Here is a 23,431-nt window from a genome sequence, read left to right on the forward strand (position 1 = left end):
CGGAGAGGAGGCTCACAGTTGCATAAGCTCCGCTCTTTCTCTCACTATCCACTTCATTACAAGCCTCTGAATCAATGCTTGACTGAAAAAAAAACCCACAAATAGTTACCAAGAGAAGCCATCCTTGAGATCCGCCAAGAAAGGTCTGTCTTTACTGGAGGGCTGGGGCGGTTTTAGATCGGGCGCAGGCGGCGGGCAGCGGCAGTGAGAGCACGGGAGCAGAGCTGAGAGGGGGTGGGGAGTGATCGTAGCCGTCTCTGCGGGGAGAGCTTCGCTACAGGTTTGGAACCTGCAGCAAGTCAACAGCCCAGCAGAGAAGCTAAAAACACCGGGGCTGAAAAATACAACCGCAAACAGCTGGAGTCTCTCGGGACCTGGCTGCCCCCCCCTTCCCCCCCCTCAGTGACTCAGCACGCTTTGGGATCTCAGAGCGCAGGCGCAGCACAGTCCTGTTAGTGCCTCACTGCTGCCCCCTGCAGTCTGTAGAGGAAGCTCGATAACACACCCAGCCCCCCCAAAGAAAGACTCCAGTTTTTTCTGTTTTTCTTTGGTAGTTTGTCTCTGATTAATAGACAGAATGAGCAAGAAGCTGAAGAGGACTTTAACCCTTGACAGCTTCTACACAGATAGAGAGCAGACTCTAAATCCTGAGGAGACTAAAAACAGGCAGTCCCCAGGTGATTCCCCAAAGGAGGAGATTGTCTGTTCCTCAGCACAGATGAACCTCATAGAAGTGATTAAAAAGGCTCTCACAAGGGAGCTAGAAGAAAAATGGGAAAAGGAGAGAGAGGCTTGGCAAAAGGAGAAGGAAGCTTGGGAAAAGGAGAGGGAGGCTTGGCAAAAGAGCCTGGAGAAGTCAATTAAAGAGAGAGTGGATAAAGAAGTAAAATCCTTGAAAAATAGGATTAGTGAACTGGAAAACAAAATTGGCGAAATGGAAAAAAATTCCACAGAACAAAAGAACTCAATGGGACAATTAGAGAAAGATTTTAAAAAAGTGAGTGAAGAGAATACTTCACTGAAAATCAGAATTGAACAAGTGGAATTGAATGACTCGAGGAGACAAGAAGAATCAGTCAAGCAAATCCAAAAAAATCAAACAATGGAGAAAAATGTGAAATACCTTCTGGGGAAGACAACAGATCTGGAAAACAGATCCAGGAGAGACAATCTGAGAATCATTGGACTCCCAGAAAAACATGATGAAAAAAAGAGCCTGGACACCGTCTTCCAGGAAATTATCAAAGAGAACTGCCCAGAAGTCATAGGAACAGAGGAAAAAATAAACATTGAAAGGATTCATCGATCACCCACTGAAAGGGATCCTAAAATCAAAACACCAAGGAATATAGTGGCCAAATGCCAGAACCCTCAGATGAAAGAAAAAATATTGCAAGCGGCTAGAAAAACCCAATTCAAGTATCAAGGAGCCACAATAAGGATCACCCAGGATCTGGCAGCATCCACATTAAAAGATCGAAGGGCCTGGAATATGATATTCCGAAAGGCTAAGGAACTTGGTATGCAACCAAAAATAACTTACCCAGCGAGAATGAGCATCTTTTTCCAGGGAAGAAGATGGACATTCAACGAAGTAAGTGAATTTCATCTATTTCTGATGAAAAAACCAGAACTTAACAAAAAGTTTGATCTACAAATATAGAACTCAAGAGAAATCTAAAAAGGTAAAGATTAATCTTGGGAACTATATTTTGACTATATAGATGTATAAAGAATACATGTATACCTTGTTCTAGAAATTGATGTGGAAAGGACATTGTACCAGAAAAAGGGTAAAGTGGGGGTAGTACATCTCATGAAGAGGCATAGGAAACCTATTATATCTGAGAGAAAGAATGGAGGGGGATGAATATAGTGGGTATCTTACTGCCTTCAGAATTGGCTTTAAGTGAAAAATCTTAAGACATATTCAATCTATGGTGAAACTTCTCCCATCTCATTGAAAAGTGAGAAGGGAAAAGTGGAAAGGGAAGGAATAAGCTAAGTGGAAGGGAATACGGGAACTGGGAGGGAAAGGGGTAAGATAGGGGGAGGAACTCTAAGGCGGGGGGAGGGACACTAAAAAGGGAGGGCTGTGAGAAGCAAAAGGTGCTCACAAGCTTAATACTTGGAAGGGGGGGAAAGGGGAAAGAAGGGAGGAAAGCATAAACCGGGGTTAACAAGATGGCAAGTAATACAGAATTGGTCATTCTAACCATAAACGTGAACGGGGTAAACTCCCCCATAAAGAGGAAGCGGTTAGCAGAATGGATTAAAAGCCAGAATCCTACAATATGTTGTTTACAGGAAACACACCTGAAGCGGGGAGATACATGCAGGTTAAAGGTAAAAGGTTGGAGCAAAATCTACTATGCTTCAAGTGAAGTCAAAAAAGCAGGGGTAGCCATCCTGATCTCAGATCAAGCTAAAGCAAAAATTGACCTAATTAAAAGAGATAAGGAAGGACACTATATCTTGCTAAAGGGTAGCATGGATAATGAAGCACTATCTATATTAAACATATATGCACCAAGTGGGGTAGCATCTAAATTCTTAAAAGAGAAACTAAGAGAGCTGCAAGAAGAAATAGACAGTAAAACTATAATAGTGGGAGATCTTAACCTTGCACTCTCAGAATTAGATAAATCAAACCAGAAAATAAATAAGAAAGAAGTCAAAGAGGTAAACAGAATACTAGAAAAGCTAGATATGATAGATCTCTGGAGAAAATGTAATGGAGACAGAAAGGAATACACTTTCTTTTCAGCAGTTCATGGAACCTATACAAAAATTGACCATATATTAGGACATAAAAACCTCAAACTCAAATGTAGTAAGGCAGAAATAGTAAATGCATCCTTTTCAGACCACGATGCAATGAAAATTACATTCAACAAAAAAGCAGGGGGAAGTAGACCAAAAAATAATTGGAAACTAAATAATCTCATACTAAAGAATGATTGGGTAAAACAGCAAATCATAGACATAATTAATAACTTCACCCAAGAAAACGATAATAATGAGACATCATACCAAAATGTATGGGATGCAGCCAAAGCGGTAATAAGGGGAAATTTCATATCTCTAGAGGCCTATTTGTATAAAATAGAGAAAGAGAAGGTCAATGAATTGGGTTTGCAATTAAAAATGCTAGAAAAGGAACAAATTAAAAACCCCCAGTCAAACACTAAACTTGAAATTCTAAAAGTAAAAGGTGAGATCAATAAAATTGAAAGTAAAAAAACTATTAAATTGATTAATAAAACTAAGAGTTGGTTCTATGAAAAAACCAACAAAATAGACAAACCCTTAGTAAATCTGATTAAAAAAAGGAAAGAGGAAAATCAAATTGTTAGTCTTAAAAATGAAAAGGGAGAACTCACCACTAACGAAGAGGAAATTAGAGCAATAATTAGGAGTTACTTTGCCCAACTTTATGCCAATAAATTCGACAACTTAAATGAAATAGAAAAATACCTCCAAAAATACAGCTTGCCCAAACTAACAGAGGAAGAAGTAAATATCCTAAACAGTCCCATCTCAGAAAAAGAAATAGAACAAACTATCAATCAACTCCCTAAGAAAAAATCCCCAGGACCAGATGGATTTACATGTGAATTCTACCAAACATTTAAAGAACAATTAACTCCAATGTTATATAAACTATTTGAAAAAATAGGGATTGAAGGAGTCCTACCAAACTCCTTTTATGACACAGATATGGTACTGATACCTAAACCAGGTAGGCTGAAAACAGAGAAAGAAAATTATAGACCAATCTCCCTAATGAATATTGATGCTAAAATCTTAAATAAAATATTAGCAAAAAGATTACAGAAAATTGTCACCAGGATAATACACTATGACCAAGTAGGATTTATACCAGGAATGCAGGGCTGGTTCAATATTAGGAAAACTATTAGCATAATTGACTATATCAATAACCAAACAAACAAAAACCACATGATCATCTCAATAGATGCAGAAAAAGCATTTGATAAAATCCAACATCCATTCCTAATAAAAACACTTGAGAGCATAGGAATAAATGGACTTTTCCTTAAAATAGTCAGGAGCATATATTTAAAACCATCAGTAAGCATCATATGCAATGGGGAAAAACTGGAACCTTTCCCAGTAAGATCTGGAGTGAAGCAAGGTTGCCCACTATCACCATTATTATTTAATATCGTATTAGAAACACTAGCCTCGGCAATAAGAGTCGAGAAAGATATAAAAGGAATTAGAGTAGGCAATGAGGAAACCAAACTATCACTCTTCGCAGATGATATGATGGTATACCTAGAGAACCCCAGAGATTCTACCAAAAAGCTATTGGAAATAATTCATAATTTTAGCAAAGTAGCTGGCTACAAAATAAATCCCCATAAATCCTCAGCATTTTTATACATCACCAACAAAACCCAACAGCAAGAGATACAAAGAGAAATTCCATTCAGAATAACTGTTGATACCATAAAATATTTGGGAATCTACCTACCAAAGGAAAGTCAGGATTTATATGAGCAAAATTATAAAAAAGTCTCCACACAAATAAAGTCAGACTTAAATAATTGGAAAAATATTAAGTGCTCTTGGATCGGCCAAGCGAACATAATAAAGATGACAATACTCCCTAAACTAATCTATTTATTTAGTGCTATACCAATCAGACTTCCAAGAAAATATTTTATTGATCTAGAAAAAATAACAACAAAATTCATATGGAACAATAAAAAGTCGAGAATCTCAAGGGAATTAATGAAAAAAAAATCAAATGAAGGTGGCCTAGCTGTACCTGATCTAAAATTATATTATAAAGCAGCAGTCACCAAAACCATTTGGTATTGGCTAAGAAATAGATTAGTGGATCAGTGGAAAAGGCTAGGCTCACAAGACAGAATAGTCAATTATAGCAATTTAGTGTTTGACAAACCCAAAGCCCCTAACTTCTGGGAAAAGAATTCATTATTTGATAAAAACTGCTGGGATAATTGGAAATTAGTATGGCAGAAATTAGGCATGGACCCACACTTAACACCATATACCAAGATAAGATCAAAATGGGTCTATGACCTAGGCATAAAGAACGAGATTATAAATAAATTAGAGGAACATAGAATAGTTTATCTCTCAGACTTGTGGAGGAGAAAGAAATTTGTGACCAAAGATGAACTAGAGACCATTACTGATCACAGAATAGAAAATTTCGATTACATCAAATTAAAAAGCCTTTGTACAAATAAAACTAATGCAAACAAGATTAGAAGGGAAGCAACAAACTGGGAAAACATTTTCACAGTTAAAGGTTCTGATAAAGGCCTCATTTCCAAAATATATAGAGAACTGACTCAAATTTATAAGAAATCAAGCCATTCTCCAATTGATAAATGGTCAAAGGATATGAACAGACATTTTTCAGAGGATGAGATTGAAACTATTACCACTCATATGAAAGAGTGTTCCAAATCATTATTGATCAGAGAAATGCAAATTAAGACAACTCTGAGATACCACTACACACCTGTCAGATTGGCTAAGATGACAGGAAAAAATAATGATGAATGTTGGAGGGGATGCGGGAAAACTGGGACACTAATGCATTGTTGGTGGAGTTGTGAACGAATCCAACCATTCTGGAGAGCAATCTGGAATTATGCCCAAAAAATTATCAAAATGTGCATATCCTTTGATCCAGCAGTGTTTCTATTGGGCTTATATCCCAAAGAAATACTAAAGAAGGGAAAGGGACCTGTATGTGCCAAAATGTTTGTAGCAGCCCTGTTTGTAGTGGCTAGAAACTGGAAAATGAATGGATGCCCATCAATTGGAGAATGGCTGGGTAAATTGTGGTATATGAATGTTATGGAATATTATTGTTCTGTAAGAAATGACCAGCAGGATGAATACAGAGAGGCTTGGAGAGACCTACATGAACTGATGCTAAGTGAAATGAGCAGAACCAGGAGATCATTATACACTTCGACAACGATATTGTATGAGGACATATTTTGATGGAAGTGGATGTCTTTGACAAAGAGACCTGAGTTTCAATTGATAAATGACGGACAAAAGCAGCTACACCCAAAGAAAGAACACTGGGAAACGAATGTGAACTATCTGCATTTTTGTTTTTCTTCCCGGATTATTTATACCTTCTGAATCCAATTCTCCCTACGCAACAAGAGAACTGTTCGGTTCTGCAAACATATATTGTATCTAGGATATACTGCAACATATCCAACATATAAAGGACTGCTTGCCATCTAGGGGAGGGGGTGGAGGGAGGGAGGGGAAAAAAAAATCGGAACAGAAATGAGTGTCAATATAATGTAATTATTAAATAAAAAATTAAAAAAAAAATATAAAAAATGAGTCACTACTGACTTATCAATGACTTTCTCCTTAGATTTTGGCTCCAGCCCTTCCTTGCCACATTATCAGAACTGCCCTCTCCACAACAACTGGAGATAGATAGTATGCTTCAGTGACAAAGTAGTGCACTTGGAGTTTAGGAATTGGATTCAAATCCTGACTTTGTCACTTCCTTCCTGGGTGATTCTGGCCAATTTACTTACCCTGGCTGGGCGTTGATTTCCTTGTCAACATAGGATGTGAACAGCTGCCTAATTCAGAGTGCTTCCAGGAGTGTTTCCCCATGTAAAGACATTGTCAAGCTTGTATTCATGAGTGTCAGGATGTTGTGGGATGGGAGTAATCTGATCTGCTGACCTGCAAACTTCTATCTCCAGCTCCCTCTGAGACAGCGCAAAACAGATGTCCAGCAGACATTTTAAACTCAATATATACAAAACATGATGCATTATCTTTCTTCCTAATCCCTCCCCACTCTCTTACTGTTTAGGGCAACACCATCCTCCCAATCCCCCGCCCCGGCTCACAACCTGGCATCAGCCTAGGCTCCTCCCTCCTCTTTCATTATTGTCCCCCCCATTCAAATCCATAGCAAAATAAATTTCATCTTTGCAACATCTCTTGAATGTGCTCCCTTCTCTCCACTGACCCTGCCCCCATCCTGCTTTAGGCCTCCATCATCTCATTTCTAGGCAATTGCAGTAGCTACTGGTGCATCTGCCTTCCTTGAGGCTCTCCCCTCTCTGGTCCATCCTGCACTCACCTTCAAAGAGATCTCTCCTCATGGTTTAGTTCTGATCATGCCATCCATCCATCCATCAATAAATCTAAGATCAGACATATAATCTTCAGTTTGGTACCCAAAGTCTTTCATAATCTCTCTCTCCCCCTTTCTAATCTTGAATCTTACACATACATCCCTGCTAACAGAAGAGAGAGACAGAGACACAGAGACAGACAGAGACAGAAACATAAAGACAGAGAACAGAGAGGCAAAGATCCAATGTGACTGGCCTACCTACTGTTCCATAAACAAGATACTCCCTTCTTCAGCTTTGGATATTTTTTCTGACTGTCCCCAATGCTTCTCCCTTTTCTCATCTCCATCTATTGCTTTTTATGACTTCCTTTAAGTCTCGCCTAAAATCCCCACATCTCTGGAAAATCCTTCCCAATCCTTCTCATTCCTGGTGCCTTCCCTCATTAATTATTTCCTATGTATCCTGTGAATATCTATCTTGTTTGTATATAGTTGTTTATGTGTTTTGTCTCCCCTGTCAGACTAAACTCTTGAGGACAAATACTGTTTGCCTCTTTTTGTCTCTCTAGCACTTAGCATAGTTCCTGGAACATAGTAGGCATTTAATAAATGCTTATTAACTGACTGACTACTGGGCTCTCTATTAAGAGGTGGGAAGACACTGCACAGAAGGGAGCTGAAAAGCAAAGGTATGAGGGCAGGAGAGAAATGTACCCAGTGCAGGGACATGCTTTTGAAGTCCAGAAAGTCAGGAACAAAGAGGAGGGGAATTAAGGTTGGTCTGCCTCTAGAAAATAGAAGCCCCAAGAGTAACTCACCAATGGGAGAAGGTGGCCAGCACAGCAGGGGTGGTACCAGGTGAGAAGGTCTCAGAGGCAGACGAGAACACAGATGAGGTATGATGTTAAAGATGGGAAGGTCACAAGAAAGACTGAAGGAGAAGGAAGATCGTCCCAGATGGACACTTGAGTCCTTGTTTGTTCTCCTCCATTTTAGGTGAAAAAGATTGGAGCCTGGAAATTGGTGGATTTCAAAAGCTCAGGAGGACACTTCAGTATCCCAAAATCCCATTGTCCAAGGCTACAACCAACACAACAGCAACCGCTCAAGGAACAAAGGGTGACCTCTCTGGGAGCAGCTTTCAGGACTTAGTCAAGTGGGAGCTGAGATAAGGATACATCTGGATGGATTAGAAACATATTTGTGTAGAAATTAGACTAAGAATGTAACTCTGAAGGACCAGAGAAGAAACATTTACCTTTTAATTATTGCTACATCTTGGAAGTAAATGACACTTTGTAAAAACTCAGTGATGTTCATCTAGGGACTGGCATTTAACCACCAACTTGAAAAGGACTGAGCCAATGGCAATAAAGAAGAGATCCCTGAACCTCTCTCTCTGTCTGTCTCTGTCTCTCTCTCTCTCTCTCTCTCTCTCTCTCTCTCTCTCTCTCTCTCTCTCTGTCATTTTGATCCTAATCTATGTAAGGAAAATATTATTGTGAATGAGTATTAAAGGTTGACGTACACCTGGCTCCAACAAGCATGTAATCTCTCAATGTTGGTTCTTTCTATCACTTCTTTCTCTATCTCTCTTTTCATTTTTTTTTCTGCTTTCTCTTTCTAACATTCTAACAAGAGTAAATGTATCCATTTTTTATTCAGATTATACACATACACACACACACGCTCACACACACACACACACACACACTAACTGCAAACTTGGGGAGTCGTATGGTGTTCTTTAAATCCCTTCACCTTCTTCTCTAAGGAGAGAGATCAGTCTGTATCTTGAAGAGAAAAAATACTCACTAAGCTGTAGTAGAAACACAAATTTTACTCATTCCATGCAAAAAAAATTGCAGCACTTTCCTTATTTACCTATATGGAGCTTAGACACCTCAATCCAAAACTTAAAAACATTTATAAAAAATTATGTCTTCTTTTATAACTTGGCAACTTAACTCACCATATTTGTTCTCAGCAAATGCATATTTAGATACTATCTTCCCTGTTTCTTTTTTGTAGACATTCCCACTAATATTAACATTGCCCAATCTTGTTTGTTTCTTTCCCTTTCAGATGAATGGGAGAAAGGCTGAATGGCAGTGAGTGAGAAAGAAGAATCAATCAAACTTGTAATATTATTTTTTTTTTTACTTTCTAGGATTTTCTGTGCACTTTAACACTATTAACAAGTCATATGGCATTTAATAATAAAAAATTTCAATTCTCTGATCTTGAAGGATTATTAACTAATGGAATGAAGTGACTTTGTCACATAGGGGCTTCAAAAATTGAAGAAAGATTTTATGTTTGTCTAATTTGGGAGTATGTTCATGTAATACTGGTAGACTTAAGTTGAATTTGAAGTGACCTGAATTACTGGTTCAGAGGAAGTACTTGTGTTGTGAAATGAATGGAGTAGGCTTTTAGTATGTATTTAGGCCACCATCTTATACCCAAGTCATATACTATACCACCTCAGCAGGTTAACTGTTGCTAAAACAATGACGGCATAATACTTTCCAGATGGAAACAGGGGAATGAGACAGGAATCGCTATGTTTATTATCAGGTGCACCATTTACAACTAGCACTCACCAATAATACCTTCATTACATAAATTAGCATCAAAACTCTAGATCAGGAAAGGTGCTGAGAGGCCATTTTGACCCAAGCTTTCACTGCTCCTCCTTCCTTCCTCCTGTTGAATTATTTCTGCTTGAGTATTCATTCTTCTACTCTCTTCTTTTGTTTTTAGTTTCCGAAGATCAAGCTTCATTCCAGGGATGAAGCATTCAGTTTGCTTTTGATGTTTTCTTTTCTTTTTTTCCATTTACATGATTGCTGTCCTTATATGTCAAGCTTTCCTAGTGGTGCTTAGAGAAGTCAGTGGAGAGGCATATGTCAGCAAAGGACAAATGGAAAGACCGAATTTTTAAGAAGGAATAGAATAAAGCACATCATCCAAAATGTAGGTTCACAAATACGGGAGGAGCCAAGAGAATGGGACAACTGTTGGATGATCCATATGCTCCACTGTGTCATAATGATGTCCAGAAACATGGAGAAGAGCCCCATTGGTTTGACTGGAGTCTTCTCAGAGAACTTAGGAATGACAAAAGGGGTCTCATAGCATGAGCATACGTGGCAAAGTTCTCATCTGCAGAGCTGGAAGCCCCAGACGCCAGTGAGTGACTGACAGTCTGTGATGATCTCCTGGTGTTCTGTCTTAATAAAATCGCAGATAACAGAATCCAATAAACTAAATCCACAGAATAGCCATGCCGGACATGTTTGTCTATGTCCTCTCTGTCCATCCCTTCTCTGTCAGGAGCTGGGTAATTCCCTCCTGGGTCCCAAGCTGTCCTAGGCTTGCCCTGGTTGGAGATCCCTTGGAATCCTGTTTTCCCTCCTGGGGATCCCATGGGAGAAAGGCCTGAGGCAGGCTGGTGTCCAGGCAGAGGAGGCAGCCAGGATGGGGAAAGGGCCAGTGGCCCAGAGGCAGGAAGGTTGTCTGAAGGAACCATAGAGGCTGAGCTTGGGGGAGGACCAACATGGGTCATGTTACAAGCAAGCATCCAAATGCATGTTACAAGGATGGGGGTGAGACTTGTTCTGTACCAAAGCTCAGAAAGATAAACAGAAAGTGAAGTGCAGAGAGGCTGAGTTTAGACTGAACCTAAGAATAGACTCCCTGGCACTGAGAAGTTTGTAGAAAGGTAATTGATGATATGGCACTGGAGGGAGAAATAACTACGTTTAAACTCAGGTCTTCCTGACAACATGACTATTCCCCAGAGCTTTGAACTCCCTCCAGGGGAACAGCCTCTCCCCCTGCACTGGAGTCTCAAATAAAGGCAATAAGAACATTGGGGAGGATTTGGAAAAGGAAATCTCAGGTTTGGGTCAGAGAAACCCACCTTTGGGGCACCATCTAATTATTTGCATTGTGTCACTCCCTGGTTCTTGGCTGGGAAAGAAATCAAGATCAGAGCTTGTTACAAACACAGCATCTTCCTCAGATCAAGAAACGTCCCCCTGAGGCAGCCCAGAGAAGCTGCCCCCCAACCGGCTGAGGGGAAGGAGACACTCCTGGGACCCTGATGCCCCTTCAGCAGCTGCTGGGCAGGTTTTTGTTTGGGGCTGTAGCACTGTGGGAGGCAAGCTTCTGCTCTGCTGACAGTAATAGACTGCAGCGTCCTCAGCCTCCGTGTTGCTGATTGTGAGAGAGAAATCTGTCCCAGAGCCACTGCCACTGAACCGGGCAGGGACCCCGGACTGCAGGGTGGTTGCATAAGTAATGAGGAGCCGAGGGGGCTGGCCTGGTTTCTGTTGGTACCAGTGTATGCTTTTGCTAATATCCTGACTGGCCCTGCAGGACATGGTGACTCTCTCTCCTGGAGACACAGCCAAAGAGGCTGGAGACTGGGTCAGCACAACGGCCCCTCGGGCATCTGAAATCACAAACACAAGAGAAACAGTGAGAACAGTGCCAAGAAATGTCTCTGACAAAGAATGAAACCTTAAGGAGCTGGGTTCTCCCCCATGATCTCAGCACACAGCCATGTTTTCTCTCTGAACCACAAAATCCCATTCCTTCCCAATTTTCCCCAGAGGGACAAAGAAAGGCCTGTCTCTGCTCTTCCTCACTCACCTGGGATCCAGAGCAACAGGAGAAAGAGCATCTGAGCCTGGGACCCCATCTCCATGTGCCTGAGCTCTGAGCTGCCCAGCCCCTGCCTCCCCAGCTGCTTTTTTATAGCTGTCTCAGCAGGAGCTTCCTGAGCTGGGAGAGAGCCATGCAAAACAGCCCAGGGAGGGAGGCTTCTGCTCAGAGGCAGGCCCAGTGATCTCCCCTGCTGGCCAGCTCAGAACCCTGAGCTGTATCAGAGGAGCAGTCCCCTTCTGGGATCTTGAAATGGGGACATCGCAGTGGGATTAGATATGATTCTGTCCTCATGATACTGAAATTATTAAAATTTCCAAGAAAACACAAGACCAGTATGGTACCATCCTGGAAGAGATTCACGTATGTGACCAATCACTTCAAAGGGGGTCACCCTGCCTTGTAGCCTGAATCACTCCACCCCCCCACCCCCTATCACTCAAAATTCTTATGAGATTCCCCACCAGTTAACAGGAATAATTATGTGTGATTATTAGGAAGAATTTTGTGAGCATTAAAGTCAGTATAATAGAAGAGAATCATTTCCTAGTCCTGATATATATAATATTGGATTTCCCCCTCACTGCATGACTGGCAGAGCCACTGAAGGAAGTTCCTGCTACCAAAGTCCTTGGAAATATCAACTGATTCAGCACCTGAAATTGATCTGAATTTGATTAGAAGAAATGGCTTTAATGGAGAGAAATTACCATCACTTTTTCCTGTACTTGGAGAACTAAAGGACCTTTCCCTCCAACCTGCACTGAAATCTCCGACATGTGACAACTCCCCTCAGTCCTCTGGGAGCTCCTGGGGAGCGGGGACCAGCTTACTGTTGCCCTTGTGTCTCCGGTCCTTAGCACAAGGCTTGGCCCCTAACAAATGCCTAATCTGTATTTTTTCATTGATTAATTTATTCATTGATTAAATAGACTGTATAAGAAACTAAGCTTTAGATGGGTTCCTCTACACCAAGAGAAACTCCTTTTCTTCCTCATTGACCCCACTGTGGAGACCATCTCTGGGAACTTTGGAATTTGTATGAATTCCCATTCAAATAGAGTAGCCAGTGGATCCTTTAGGAAGAATGGAAAGGCAGCTGCTGGGCAACTCAGTGCATACAGACCAGTCTTAGTGACAGGAAGACCTGAGTTCAAATATGACATCAGACTTTTAGTAGATGTGGGACATTGGGCATGTCACTTAACTGATGCTGCCTTTGCCTGAAAAAAGCCCAATGATTCCCAAGCTATAATTTGATAAAACAGTGAAAGGAAATGTCTCTTCCCTGGACCATCATGGTTCCCCCACCCTCCCCAGAGACACCTAGAGGCTCTGTCCTTGTCTGGATCCACCAGGGCCAGCCCAGCTTCTCTCCATCCCTGCTTCTTCAGGGGTCACTGAGGCATGGTCATAGCTGTGCTGGGCAGCTGTCCCCCATTGCTCCTTCCCATCACTGTGTCCTGTCTCTATCTTCCCCTGCACACAGCCAGTCCCTGCCCTCATCTCATAGGAAATAAGTCACTGTGCCACAGATGGGCCCTGAGCTCAGGCTGCAGCCCTTCTGCCCTCCACAGCCTGCAGGTGGTATTTTCTCTTTTGTTCCAGAATCAGACCTTTTGCACTGCTGGGTATTGGGAAGAATAGTGAGGCTACATTTACAGGTAAGACATGTGGAGGTAGCTTATATGAGACCCATTGTTAAAGGATAAATGACTTGGCAACAAGTGGCCTATCTACTACGAGTGTGAGAGGATAATCAAGGTTCACAGTCCCGTTGGAATTCTGGGAGATTGTAAGAACAGAAAGTAATAGGAAAGCTTGGAACAGAGAGGGGCAATGGAAGGGGAGAAAGCATATGTTTTCTCATGCAGGAGTGTGCTAGTCCAGTGAAATTACCATCTTTTAACTTAATGGAAAATACAATCCCAAAATAGGAATTAGCCTCTTTCTCTGAGGTCTGAAAAAATCTTCCCCTGAGGCAGCCCAGAAAATCTGCATTCTAACTCAGGAGAAAAGACTCAGTTATATCTTTCATCCAAATTACTTCAAAATTCTCTATTTCATTAAAGGTCAGTTTTGTGCCCTGTGTGATTAAATTTAAGATTGGCAGACTAAGATATTCCAGATTTTAATATTATTACATTATGGAACATTGTTTTTCAAGATCTTCTCTGGAGTTTACTAGCTGCTGCTAGTCTTTTGTGATATCGAGTCATTCCTTGTGCCTTAAAATGCTTCTTTCTAGGGTTTTACCACATTTTTTTCTGTTCTATATATAACAAGAGTGTTAGGCATGAGGTTCCTGGAACTTTTCTCTTACCCTGCCATCTGAGCATAAGCCTACAGGGAATAAAATAGTTCTTCAATGAGATAGAAAACTTTCAAGTATTTCGCATGAATAGAAAAGAAATTAAATGATTAGCATATGAAAAATGTTTTGGAAAAATTAAAATGCAATATAATTTCTCATTAATATTATTATTAATATTAAATTTAGATAGTTTGAGAGCCCTAGTAATGATTATAGAGGCAACAGAAATAAACTGAACTCATTTCATAAACCTCAAGACCAGTGATCTACCAGGAGATCCAGGCCATTGAGATCTCTTCCAAACTATTAGCCACAGCTGAGATGTGGGGTGACAGAAGGCAGTGAGAGATAGGAAGAGTTCAGGATGAATCCTAAGGTCAGACCCTTAAAGATTTTAAGGGCAGTTGTCGCCCTCTACAGCACTGAGACAAGTAGGAGAAGAGGAAGGTTGAGGGGGGAAAGACAAGTTTTGTTTTGGACATGTTGACTTTAAGAGCTACTGGACTTCCAATTAAGTTGTCTGATGTGCAGTAGGAGATACCAGTTTGGAGGGTGGCAGAGAGAGAGGGACAGGAGAAGCAGATTTGGAAATTGTCAGCAAAGCAACATGAATTAAATAAGTGGGAACTGATGAGATCACCTACTAAAGTGATACAGAGGGTGAAGAGAAGAGGTTCCAGGACAGATCCCTGAAGGGCACCAGTAGTCAGGGGACAGGATCTGGGCAAGGATCAAGAAAAGATGATGGAGAAACTCTGACCAATATAATGACCCAGACAATCATGTTTCCAGAGGAACAATGATGAAGTGTCCCACCCACCTTCTGACAGAGAAGTCATAGACCCGAGGGATAGAGACTTATGTCTCAGGGCACAACGATTCTGTGGATTCATTTTGTTGGATTCTGTTTATTTCTTACAAGGTTTTGGTTTTTTTCTCTTTCATTCTCTCAGTTTTAATTGATGGAGAACAGTGAGACAGATCAGACGCAAGTAGGTTTAGCAATAGTGATGAAACATGGGGGAAACAACATTTTAAAAAATGTCCTGAAGAGAAAAGGAAGCACTTTGCAGTAGAGTAAAGAAACACAGAAGATTTAGAAAATGAAATATACAATTTATCATATACTTTTTTAAGTCAAAGTGTATGAAATAGAGAATCAGATTTTCATGCAGAATACTTTTTGTATGTTCTGTTGGGGTGAATGGAAATGTTCTTTAAAGATTTACAAAAATTTAAATTTTAATTTTAAAAAATATTTTTTTTAATTATGGCCCTTTGCATATGGTCAGAGAGCTTCCATTGATTTGAATTCTTCCTTTGTAGACCAGGTCTCATTCAAAGAGGGTCGCTCAGGTACTGGTGGAGTCATGAACATTTTCATGTTTAAATCACACTTCTCTTCCCAATTCCATGTGGATTTATCAGGACATTCCCATTTGGTCCTTTCTCCCTGAGCACATGGACATTCTCTTTGTAGGGGAAATGTCTTGTGTGGAATGTTATTTTTTCCAACTAAGTTCTATAAATATTTCTCTATGCCATGATATGACTACTTTACTTAATTTGATTTAATTATATAGATTTCTTTTTTATTTGCAAAATATTTGCATAGATAATTTTCATCATTCATTCTTGCAAAACTTTGTTTTCCAAATTTTTCCCTCCATTACCTTAGTCCCTCCCCTACACAGAAAGTTATCCGATATACATAAATATGTAATGTTAAAATTAAACTTTTTATAATAGTCCACAGACAAGCAAGACCCCTTTTAAAGACAAAAACTAAATTAGAAAGAGAGAACAATATAGGTAGTTTTTTCAGCAAGATGTAGATGTATCCACAATTTTCACATTATGACTGTATTTTGACTTAAATTTATTAATATCTTTTCTTTTATATTGAATTACAGATATATGTCTGCTTGGTCTTGTACTCAAAGGACTATGCCAAATAATAAAAAATTAAAAGGAGTAGGGAACAGTTCAGCAAAACCTACAAGCAAATAACATAACACAACACAAAGATGAGAAGATCCGATTTCTCAACTCCTTTCCTGGATCAAGCAGGGTCATTGCTGGGATAAAGCATTTAGTTTGGTCAGGAAGGTTTGGTTTTCATTCACATCACTGCACTCCTTCTATGTCTTGTTTAACTAGAGGTGCTTAGGGAAGTCAATGGAAAGGCAGGTGGGAAGGAAAAACAAATAGAAACAAAGAATTCTTAAGAAGGGGGAGAATACAGACTCATCCAGAATTGAAGCTGACAGATATGTCAGGTGGCAAATGAATGGGGCAGCTATTGGATGATCCATAGCCTCATGCTATGTGCTGAGGGTGTGCAGAACAATGGAGAAGGACCCCACGGGCTTGGGTGGAGCCTTCTCAGTGAGCTTCAGAGCATGTGATAAAAGGGGTCTCAGCATGGGCGCCCATGACTGAGTGGGCTTCTGCCCAGCTGGAAGGCCCGGACTCCAGTGAGTGTCTGACAGACTGTGACCCTCTCCTGATGTTCTGCCTCAGTGAAACCACAAATCAACAGAGTCCAACAACTAGCAGAGGAGCCGGGCCTAATATGGGGCAGGGAGTTACGGCCTTCAAGTATCAAAAGGGCTGTGACAAGAGGAGGGGGTGACTTCTTCTGCCTGATACCGAAGTACAGACAGTGATGAAAGCGGGGACGGGGCAGAGAGGCCGAGTTTAGACTCAATCTAAGAACAGCCTCCCTGGCAGAGAGAACTACGTCCAAGAACAATTGATGATCCGGTCCTGGAGGCGCCGACATAAGAATAATAGCTCAAAGTGTCAGGCGCAGTGAGAGGCACTTTACAGTCATCATTGCAGGTGATTCTCTCAACAACCCTAGAAGACTGAGACAAAGGTTAAGTGACGTGTCCAGAATCACACAACGGAAAAGGATCTCAGGCTGCAATGGAATTCAGGGCTTCCTGGCAACGAGGCTCGATCCAGCGCATCAATGAGTCCCTTGGGGGTCAGGCGGCCCATACTAGACTTCTTCCAGGAACGGCTACAGGAACACTGAAGACTTGGAAAGAGAACGGATGATCACATAAGAGTTAGACAAGCCCTACTTGGGATGGGAATTATTTGGACTGTGTCACCTCATGATTCTTGGCTGGGAAATGAATCAATCCCGGAACTCGTCACAGCCCCAGCATCTTCCTCTGAGACCCAGAACCTCCCCCTGAGGCAGCCCAGAGAAGCTGCCCCGGTCCCAGCTGAGGGGAAGGAGATGCCCCTGGTGCTCTGTTGCCTTCTTGAGCAGCTGCTGGCAAGTTTTTGTTTGGGGCTGTATCACTGTGGGAGGAGAGCTATATCCCTGCTGACAGTAATAAACTGCAGCGTCCTCAGCCTCCATGTTGTTGATTGTGAGGGAGAAATCTGTCCCAGAGCCACTGCCACTGAACCGGGCAGAGACCCCGGGTTGCAGGGTGGTTGCATACCCAATGAGGAGCCGAGGGGCTTGGCCTGGTTTCTGTTGGTACCAGTGTAGGTTGGTGCTAATGTATTGACTGGCCCTGCAGGACATGGTGACTCTCTCTCCTGGAGACGCAGCCAGGGAGGCTGGAGACTGGGTCACCATAATGGCCCCTCGGGCATCTGGAATCAGAAACACAAGAGAAACAGTGAGAACTGCTCCGGGCCATAGTCACAGAAACAGAAATGTCTCTGACAAAGAATGAAACCTTGAGGAGCTGTGCCCTGCTACATGATCCCAGCACACAGCCATATTTTCTCTCTGACCCCCCAAATCCCAATTTTCCCCAGAGCGACAAAAGACAGGCCTGTCTCAGCTCTTCCTCACTCACCTGGGATCCAGAACAACAGAAGAAAGAGCATCTGAGCCTGGGACCCCATCTCCATGTGCCTGAGTCTGAGCTGCCCAGCCCCTGCCTCCCCAGCTGCCTTTTTAGAGCTGTCTCAGCAGGAGCTTCCTGGGCTGGGAGAGAGCCATGCAAAACAGCCCAGCGAGGGAGGCTTCTGCTCAGAGGCAGGGCCCAGTGATCTCCCCTCCTGGCTAGTCCAGAATCCTGAGCTGTATCAGGGGAGCAGTCCCCTTCTGGGACCTTGGGATGGGGATATCCTGGGAGATTAGCTCTTATTCTGTCCCCATGGACCTGAAATTATCAAAACTTCCAAGAAAACCCAAGACCAGTATGGTACCATCCTGGAAGACATTCACATATATGACCACTCACTTCAAAGGGGGTCACCCTGCCTTGTAGCCTGAATCACTCCACCCCCCCCCATCACTCATAATTCTTATGAGATTCCCACCAGTACATAGGAATAACTACATGTGAATGTCAGGAAGAACTTTGTAGCATTTCAATCAGTATAACAAAAGGGAGTCAATTCCTAGACCTGATATATATAATATTGGATTTCCCCCTCACTGCATGACTGGCAGAGCCACTGAAGGAAGTTCCTGCTACCAAAGTCCTTGGAAATGTCAACTGATCCAGCTCCTGAAATTGATCTGGTTTGATTAGAAGAAATGGCTTTAATGGAGAGAAATTATCATCACTGTTTCCTGTACCTGGAGAACTAAAGGACCTTTCCCTCCAACCTGCACTGAAATCTCCAACATGTGACAACTCCCCTCAGTCCTCTGGGAGCTCCTGGGGAGCGGGGACCAGCTTACTGTTGCCCTTGTGTCTCCGATCCTTAGCACAGGCTTGGCCCCTAACAAATGCCTAATCTGTATTTTTTCATTTATTAATTTATTCATTGATTAAATAGACTGCATAAGAAATCAAGCTTTAGAGGGGCCCCTCTACACCAAGAGAAACTTCTTTTTCTTCCTCAATGGCTCCACACAGATCATCTTTGGAATTTGTATGAATTCCCATTCAAATAGAGTAGCCACTGGATCCTTTAAGAAGAATGGAAAGGCAGCTGCTGGGCAGCTCAGTGCATACAGACCAGTCTTAATGACAGGAAGACCTGAGTTCAAATATGACATCAGACTTTTAGTAGATGTGGGACACTGGGCATGTCCCTGAACTCTGATGCCCCTTTTGCCTGAAAAAAGCCCAATGATTCCCAAGCTATAACTTGATACAGCAGTGAAAGAAAATGTCTCTTCCCTGGACCATCATGGTTCCCCCACCCTCCCCAGAGACACCTAGAGGCTCTGTCCTTGTCTGGATCCACCAGGGCCAGCCCAGCTTCTCTCCATCCCGGCTCCTTCCCTCAGGGGTCACTGAGGCATGGTCACGGCTGTGCTGGGCAGCTGTCCCCCATTGCTCCTTCCCATCACTGTGTCCTGTCTCTGCCCTCCCCTGCACATGGCCAGTCCCTGCCCTCAGCTCATAGGAAATAAGTCACTGTGCCACAGATGGGCCCTGAGCTCAGGCTGCAGCCCTTCTGCCCTCCACAGCCTGCGGGTGGTATTTTCTCTTTTCCTCCAGAATCAGAACTTTTGCACTGCTGGGTATTGGGAAGAATAGTGAGGCTACATTTACAGGTAAGATATGTGGAGGTACCTTATAGGAGATCCATTGTTAAAGGATAAATGACTTGGCAACAAGTGGGCTATCTACTGTGAGTGTGAGAAGATAATCAAGGTTCATAGTCCTGTTGGGATTCTGGGAGATTGTAAGAACAGAAAGTAATAGGAAAGCTTGGAACAGAGAGGGGCAATGGAAGGGGAGAAAGCATATGTTTTCTTATCCAGGAGTGTGCTACTCCAGTGAAATTTCCATCCCATAACTTCATGGAAAATAAAATCAAAACAGGATTTAGCCTCTTTCTCTGAGGTCTGAGAAATTTTCCCGTGAGGCAGCCCAGAAAATCTGTATCCTAACTCAGGGGAAAAGGCTCAGTTATATCTTTCATCCAAAGTGCTTCAAACTTCTCTATTCCATTAAAGGTCAGTTTTGTTCCCTGTGTGATTAAATTCAAGACTGGTAGAATAAGATATTCCTGATTTTAATATTATTGCATTATGGAATATTGTTTTCCAAGATCTTCTCTGGTGTTTACTAGAAGCTGCTAGTCTTTTGTGATATCGAGTCATTCCTTGTGTCTTGAAATGCTTCTTTCTGGGGTTTTGCCAGATTTTTCTCTGTCCTATATATGACAAGAGTTTTAGCATGAGGTTCCTGGATCTTTTCTCTTACCCTGCCATTTGAGCATAAGCATACAGAGAATAAAAAAGTTCTTTAATGAGATAGAAAACTGTCAAGTATTTTGGATAAATAGAATAGAAATTAAATGATTTGCATGTATAAAGTGCTTTGCAAACATTAAAATACAATACAATTTCTCATTAATATTATTATTAATATTAAATTTAGATAGTTTAAGAGCCTTGGTTATGATCATAGAGGCAACAGAACTAGACTGAACCCATTTCATAAGTCTCAAGACCAGTGATCTCTCTACCAGGAGATGCAGGCCATTGAGATCTCTTTCTACCTATTAGCCACAGCTGAGATATGGGGTGGGGGAAGGCCCTGAGAGATAGGAAGAGTTCAGGATGAATCCTAGGTCAGAGTCTTAAAGATTTTAAAGGCAGTTCTCGCCCTCTACAGCACTGAGACAAGTAGGAGAAGAGGAAGATTGAAGGGGGGAAGACATGTTTTGTTTTGGACATGTTGACTTTAAGATCTATTGGACTTCCAATTAAGTTGTCTGAAAGGCAGTAGGAGATACCAGTTTGGAGGGTGGCAGAGAGAGGGACAGGAGAAGCAGATTTGTAAATTGTCAGCAAAGTAACATAAATTAAATAAGTGGGAACTGATGAGATCACCTACTAAAGTGATCCAGAGGGTGAAGAGAAGAGGGGCCAGGACAGATCCCTGAAGGGCAACAGTAGTCAGGGGACAGGATCTGGGCAAGGAAAGATGATGGAGAAACTCTGACCAATATAATGACCGACAATCATGTCTCCAGAGGAACAATGATGAAGTGTTCCACCCATTTTCTGACAGAGAAGTCATAGACATGAGGGACAGAGATTTGCATTTCAGGGCACAACAATTCTGTGGATTCATTTTGTTGGATTCGGTTTATTTCTTACAAGGTTATTGGTTTTTTCTCTTTCATTCTCTCAGTTTCAATTGATGGAGAACAGCAAGACAGGTCAGAAGCAAGTAGGTTTAGCAATAGTGATGAAACATGGGGGAAACAACATTTTTAAAAATGTCCTGAAAAGAAAAAGAGGCACTTTCCAGTGGAGTGAAAAAAAAACAGGAGATTTAGAAAATGAAATATCCAATTTATGATATACTTTCTTTAAATCAAAGTGTATCAAGTGGATAATCAGATTTTCATGCAGAATACTTTTTACATGTTCTGTTGGGGTGAATGGAAATGTTCTTCTTTAAAGATTTAAAAAAATTGTAAATTTAAATTAAAATTTAAAACATGCTATGATCCATAGCCTCATGCTCTGTGCTGATGATGTGCAGAACAATGGAGAAGGACCCCACTGGCTTGGGTGGAGCCCTCTCAGTGAGCTTAGAAAGGATGTGACCAAAGGGGTCTCAGCATGGGCATCGATGGCTGAATTGGCATCTGTACAGCTGGAAGGCCCAGACTCCAGTGAGTATCTGACAGACCGTGATGCTCCCCTGATGTTCTGCCTCAGTGAAACCATAAATAAACAGAGTCCAACAAACTGAATCTGCAGAGGAGCCAGGTCTGGTGTGTGTGTGTGTGTGTGTGTGTGTGTGTGTGTGTGTGTCTATACTTTTGGTCCATCTCTTCTCTGTCAGGAGGTGGGTAACTCTTGTCTAGGTCCTCTACATTTGCCCTGGTCAGAGCTCCCCTGGAATCCTGCTTTCCCTCCTGGCTGCCCCATGGGAGAATGGCCTGAGACAGGCTGTGTCCAGGCAGAGGGAGGCATATTATGTAACATATATTAATGTTATATGATTTTTAAGAGAAGTTCGAATCCACTTTTATAAATGACGCTCTCAGACTCAGTTAAAGTAAAGGTAAAATTTAATTATACAATGCACGGGATAGAATACTTGCAATAACAACACATACAGCAAATAATACACAAGAGGCAAAGAATAATAAGGATTATGATTAGAATAGCAGAGAAAGAGAGAGAATACATTACTCAGTACGATCGAGGGAGCTTCAACTCTAATTGGACGTCTGGGAAGGCCCCGATATTTCAGCCTGTGAGTCTCGATCGGGAAAGTCCTAGGCAGATTGTCATCTCCATAGGTGAGGCTTCAAAGTGGAGAATGCTTTGCCCACTCTTTATAGGAGTCCAAACAAAGAAGGCTTTGAGCCAAATGAAGACCTCATCTAAGACAACGACACACCAATGAGAGCTCCAGGTGGCTATAATCAAATGTTGCATTGATAAGGAGGCCAGTCCTTATCAACAGCAACAGTTCCAAGGAGTGGTGAGTTCCTGGAATCATATAATTGGAGCTAAAACACCGGTGGTACGTGCCTGTCTTATAATTAAAAAGGAAAGAGTTGAAATATATGTTCTTATGGGTCAAGGAATGGTCAGGTTTTCATAGGAGAAGGAGTTAAAATATATGCTCTTGGGGTGAGAGAGTAGTCAAGTCCTCGCAGGGGGAGTCATGTCCTTCCTCGATTGGGTTCTCAAGGTTTACATGGGAATTAGGTTCATATGGGGAAAGTCACGTCCTTACAATGATTTGAAATGAACTTACTACTAATAAGGAGATTTCTTTTTTTTTTAATTTTTATTTAATAATTACTTTATGTTGACACTCATTTCTGTTCCGATTTTTTTTTCCCTCCCTCCCTCCACCCCCTCCCCTAGATGGCAAGCAGTCCTTTATATGTTGGATATGTTGCAGTATATCCTAGATACAATATATGTTTGCAGAAGCGAACAGTTCTCTTGTTGCATAGGGAGAATTGGATTCAGAAGGTATAAATAACCCGGGAAGAAAAACAAAAATGCAGATAGTTCACATTCGTTTCCCAGTGTTCTTTCTTTAGGTGTAGCTGCTTTTGTCTGTCATTTATCAATTGAAACTCAGGTCTCTTTGTCAAAGAAATCCACTTCCATCAAAATATGTCCTCATACAATATCGTTGTCGAAGTGTATAATGATCTCCTGGTTCTGCTCCTTTCACTTAGCATCAGTTCATGTAAGTCTCGCCAGTCCTCTCTGTATTCATCCTGCTGGTCATTTCTTACAGAACAATAATATTCCATAACATTCATATACCACAATTTACCCAGCCATTCTCCAATTGATGGGCATCCATTCAATTTCCAGTTTCTAGCCACTACAAACAGGGCTGCCACAAACATTTTGGCACATACAGGTCCCTTTC

General features: G+C 41.7%; 2 gene segments (V, D, J or C); both read right to left on the reverse strand.

Moving 5' to 3' along the window:
- Positions 1-18,022, reverse strand: part of LOC127546379 (immunoglobulin kappa variable 3-15-like) — a 30,217-nt gene extending 12,195 nt beyond the window's left edge. The window contains 1 exon segment of the V gene segment in view: positions 17,954-18,022. Coding sequence covers positions 17,954-18,008 — 55 coding nt within the window.
- LOC127547551 (immunoglobulin kappa variable 3-15-like) lies at positions 11,152-11,860 on the reverse strand. The segment is given in 2 exon segments: positions 11,152-11,597; positions 11,798-11,860. Coding segments are annotated over 2 exon segments (486 nt in total).
- Positions 18,023-23,431: the final 5,409 nt, after the last annotated feature.

The sequence above is a fragment of the Antechinus flavipes genome, chromosome 2 (assembly GCF_016432865.1).
Source record: "Antechinus flavipes isolate AdamAnt ecotype Samford, QLD, Australia chromosome 2, AdamAnt_v2, whole genome shotgun sequence".
Lineage (NCBI taxonomy): Eukaryota > Metazoa > Chordata > Mammalia > Dasyuromorphia > Dasyuridae > Antechinus > Antechinus flavipes.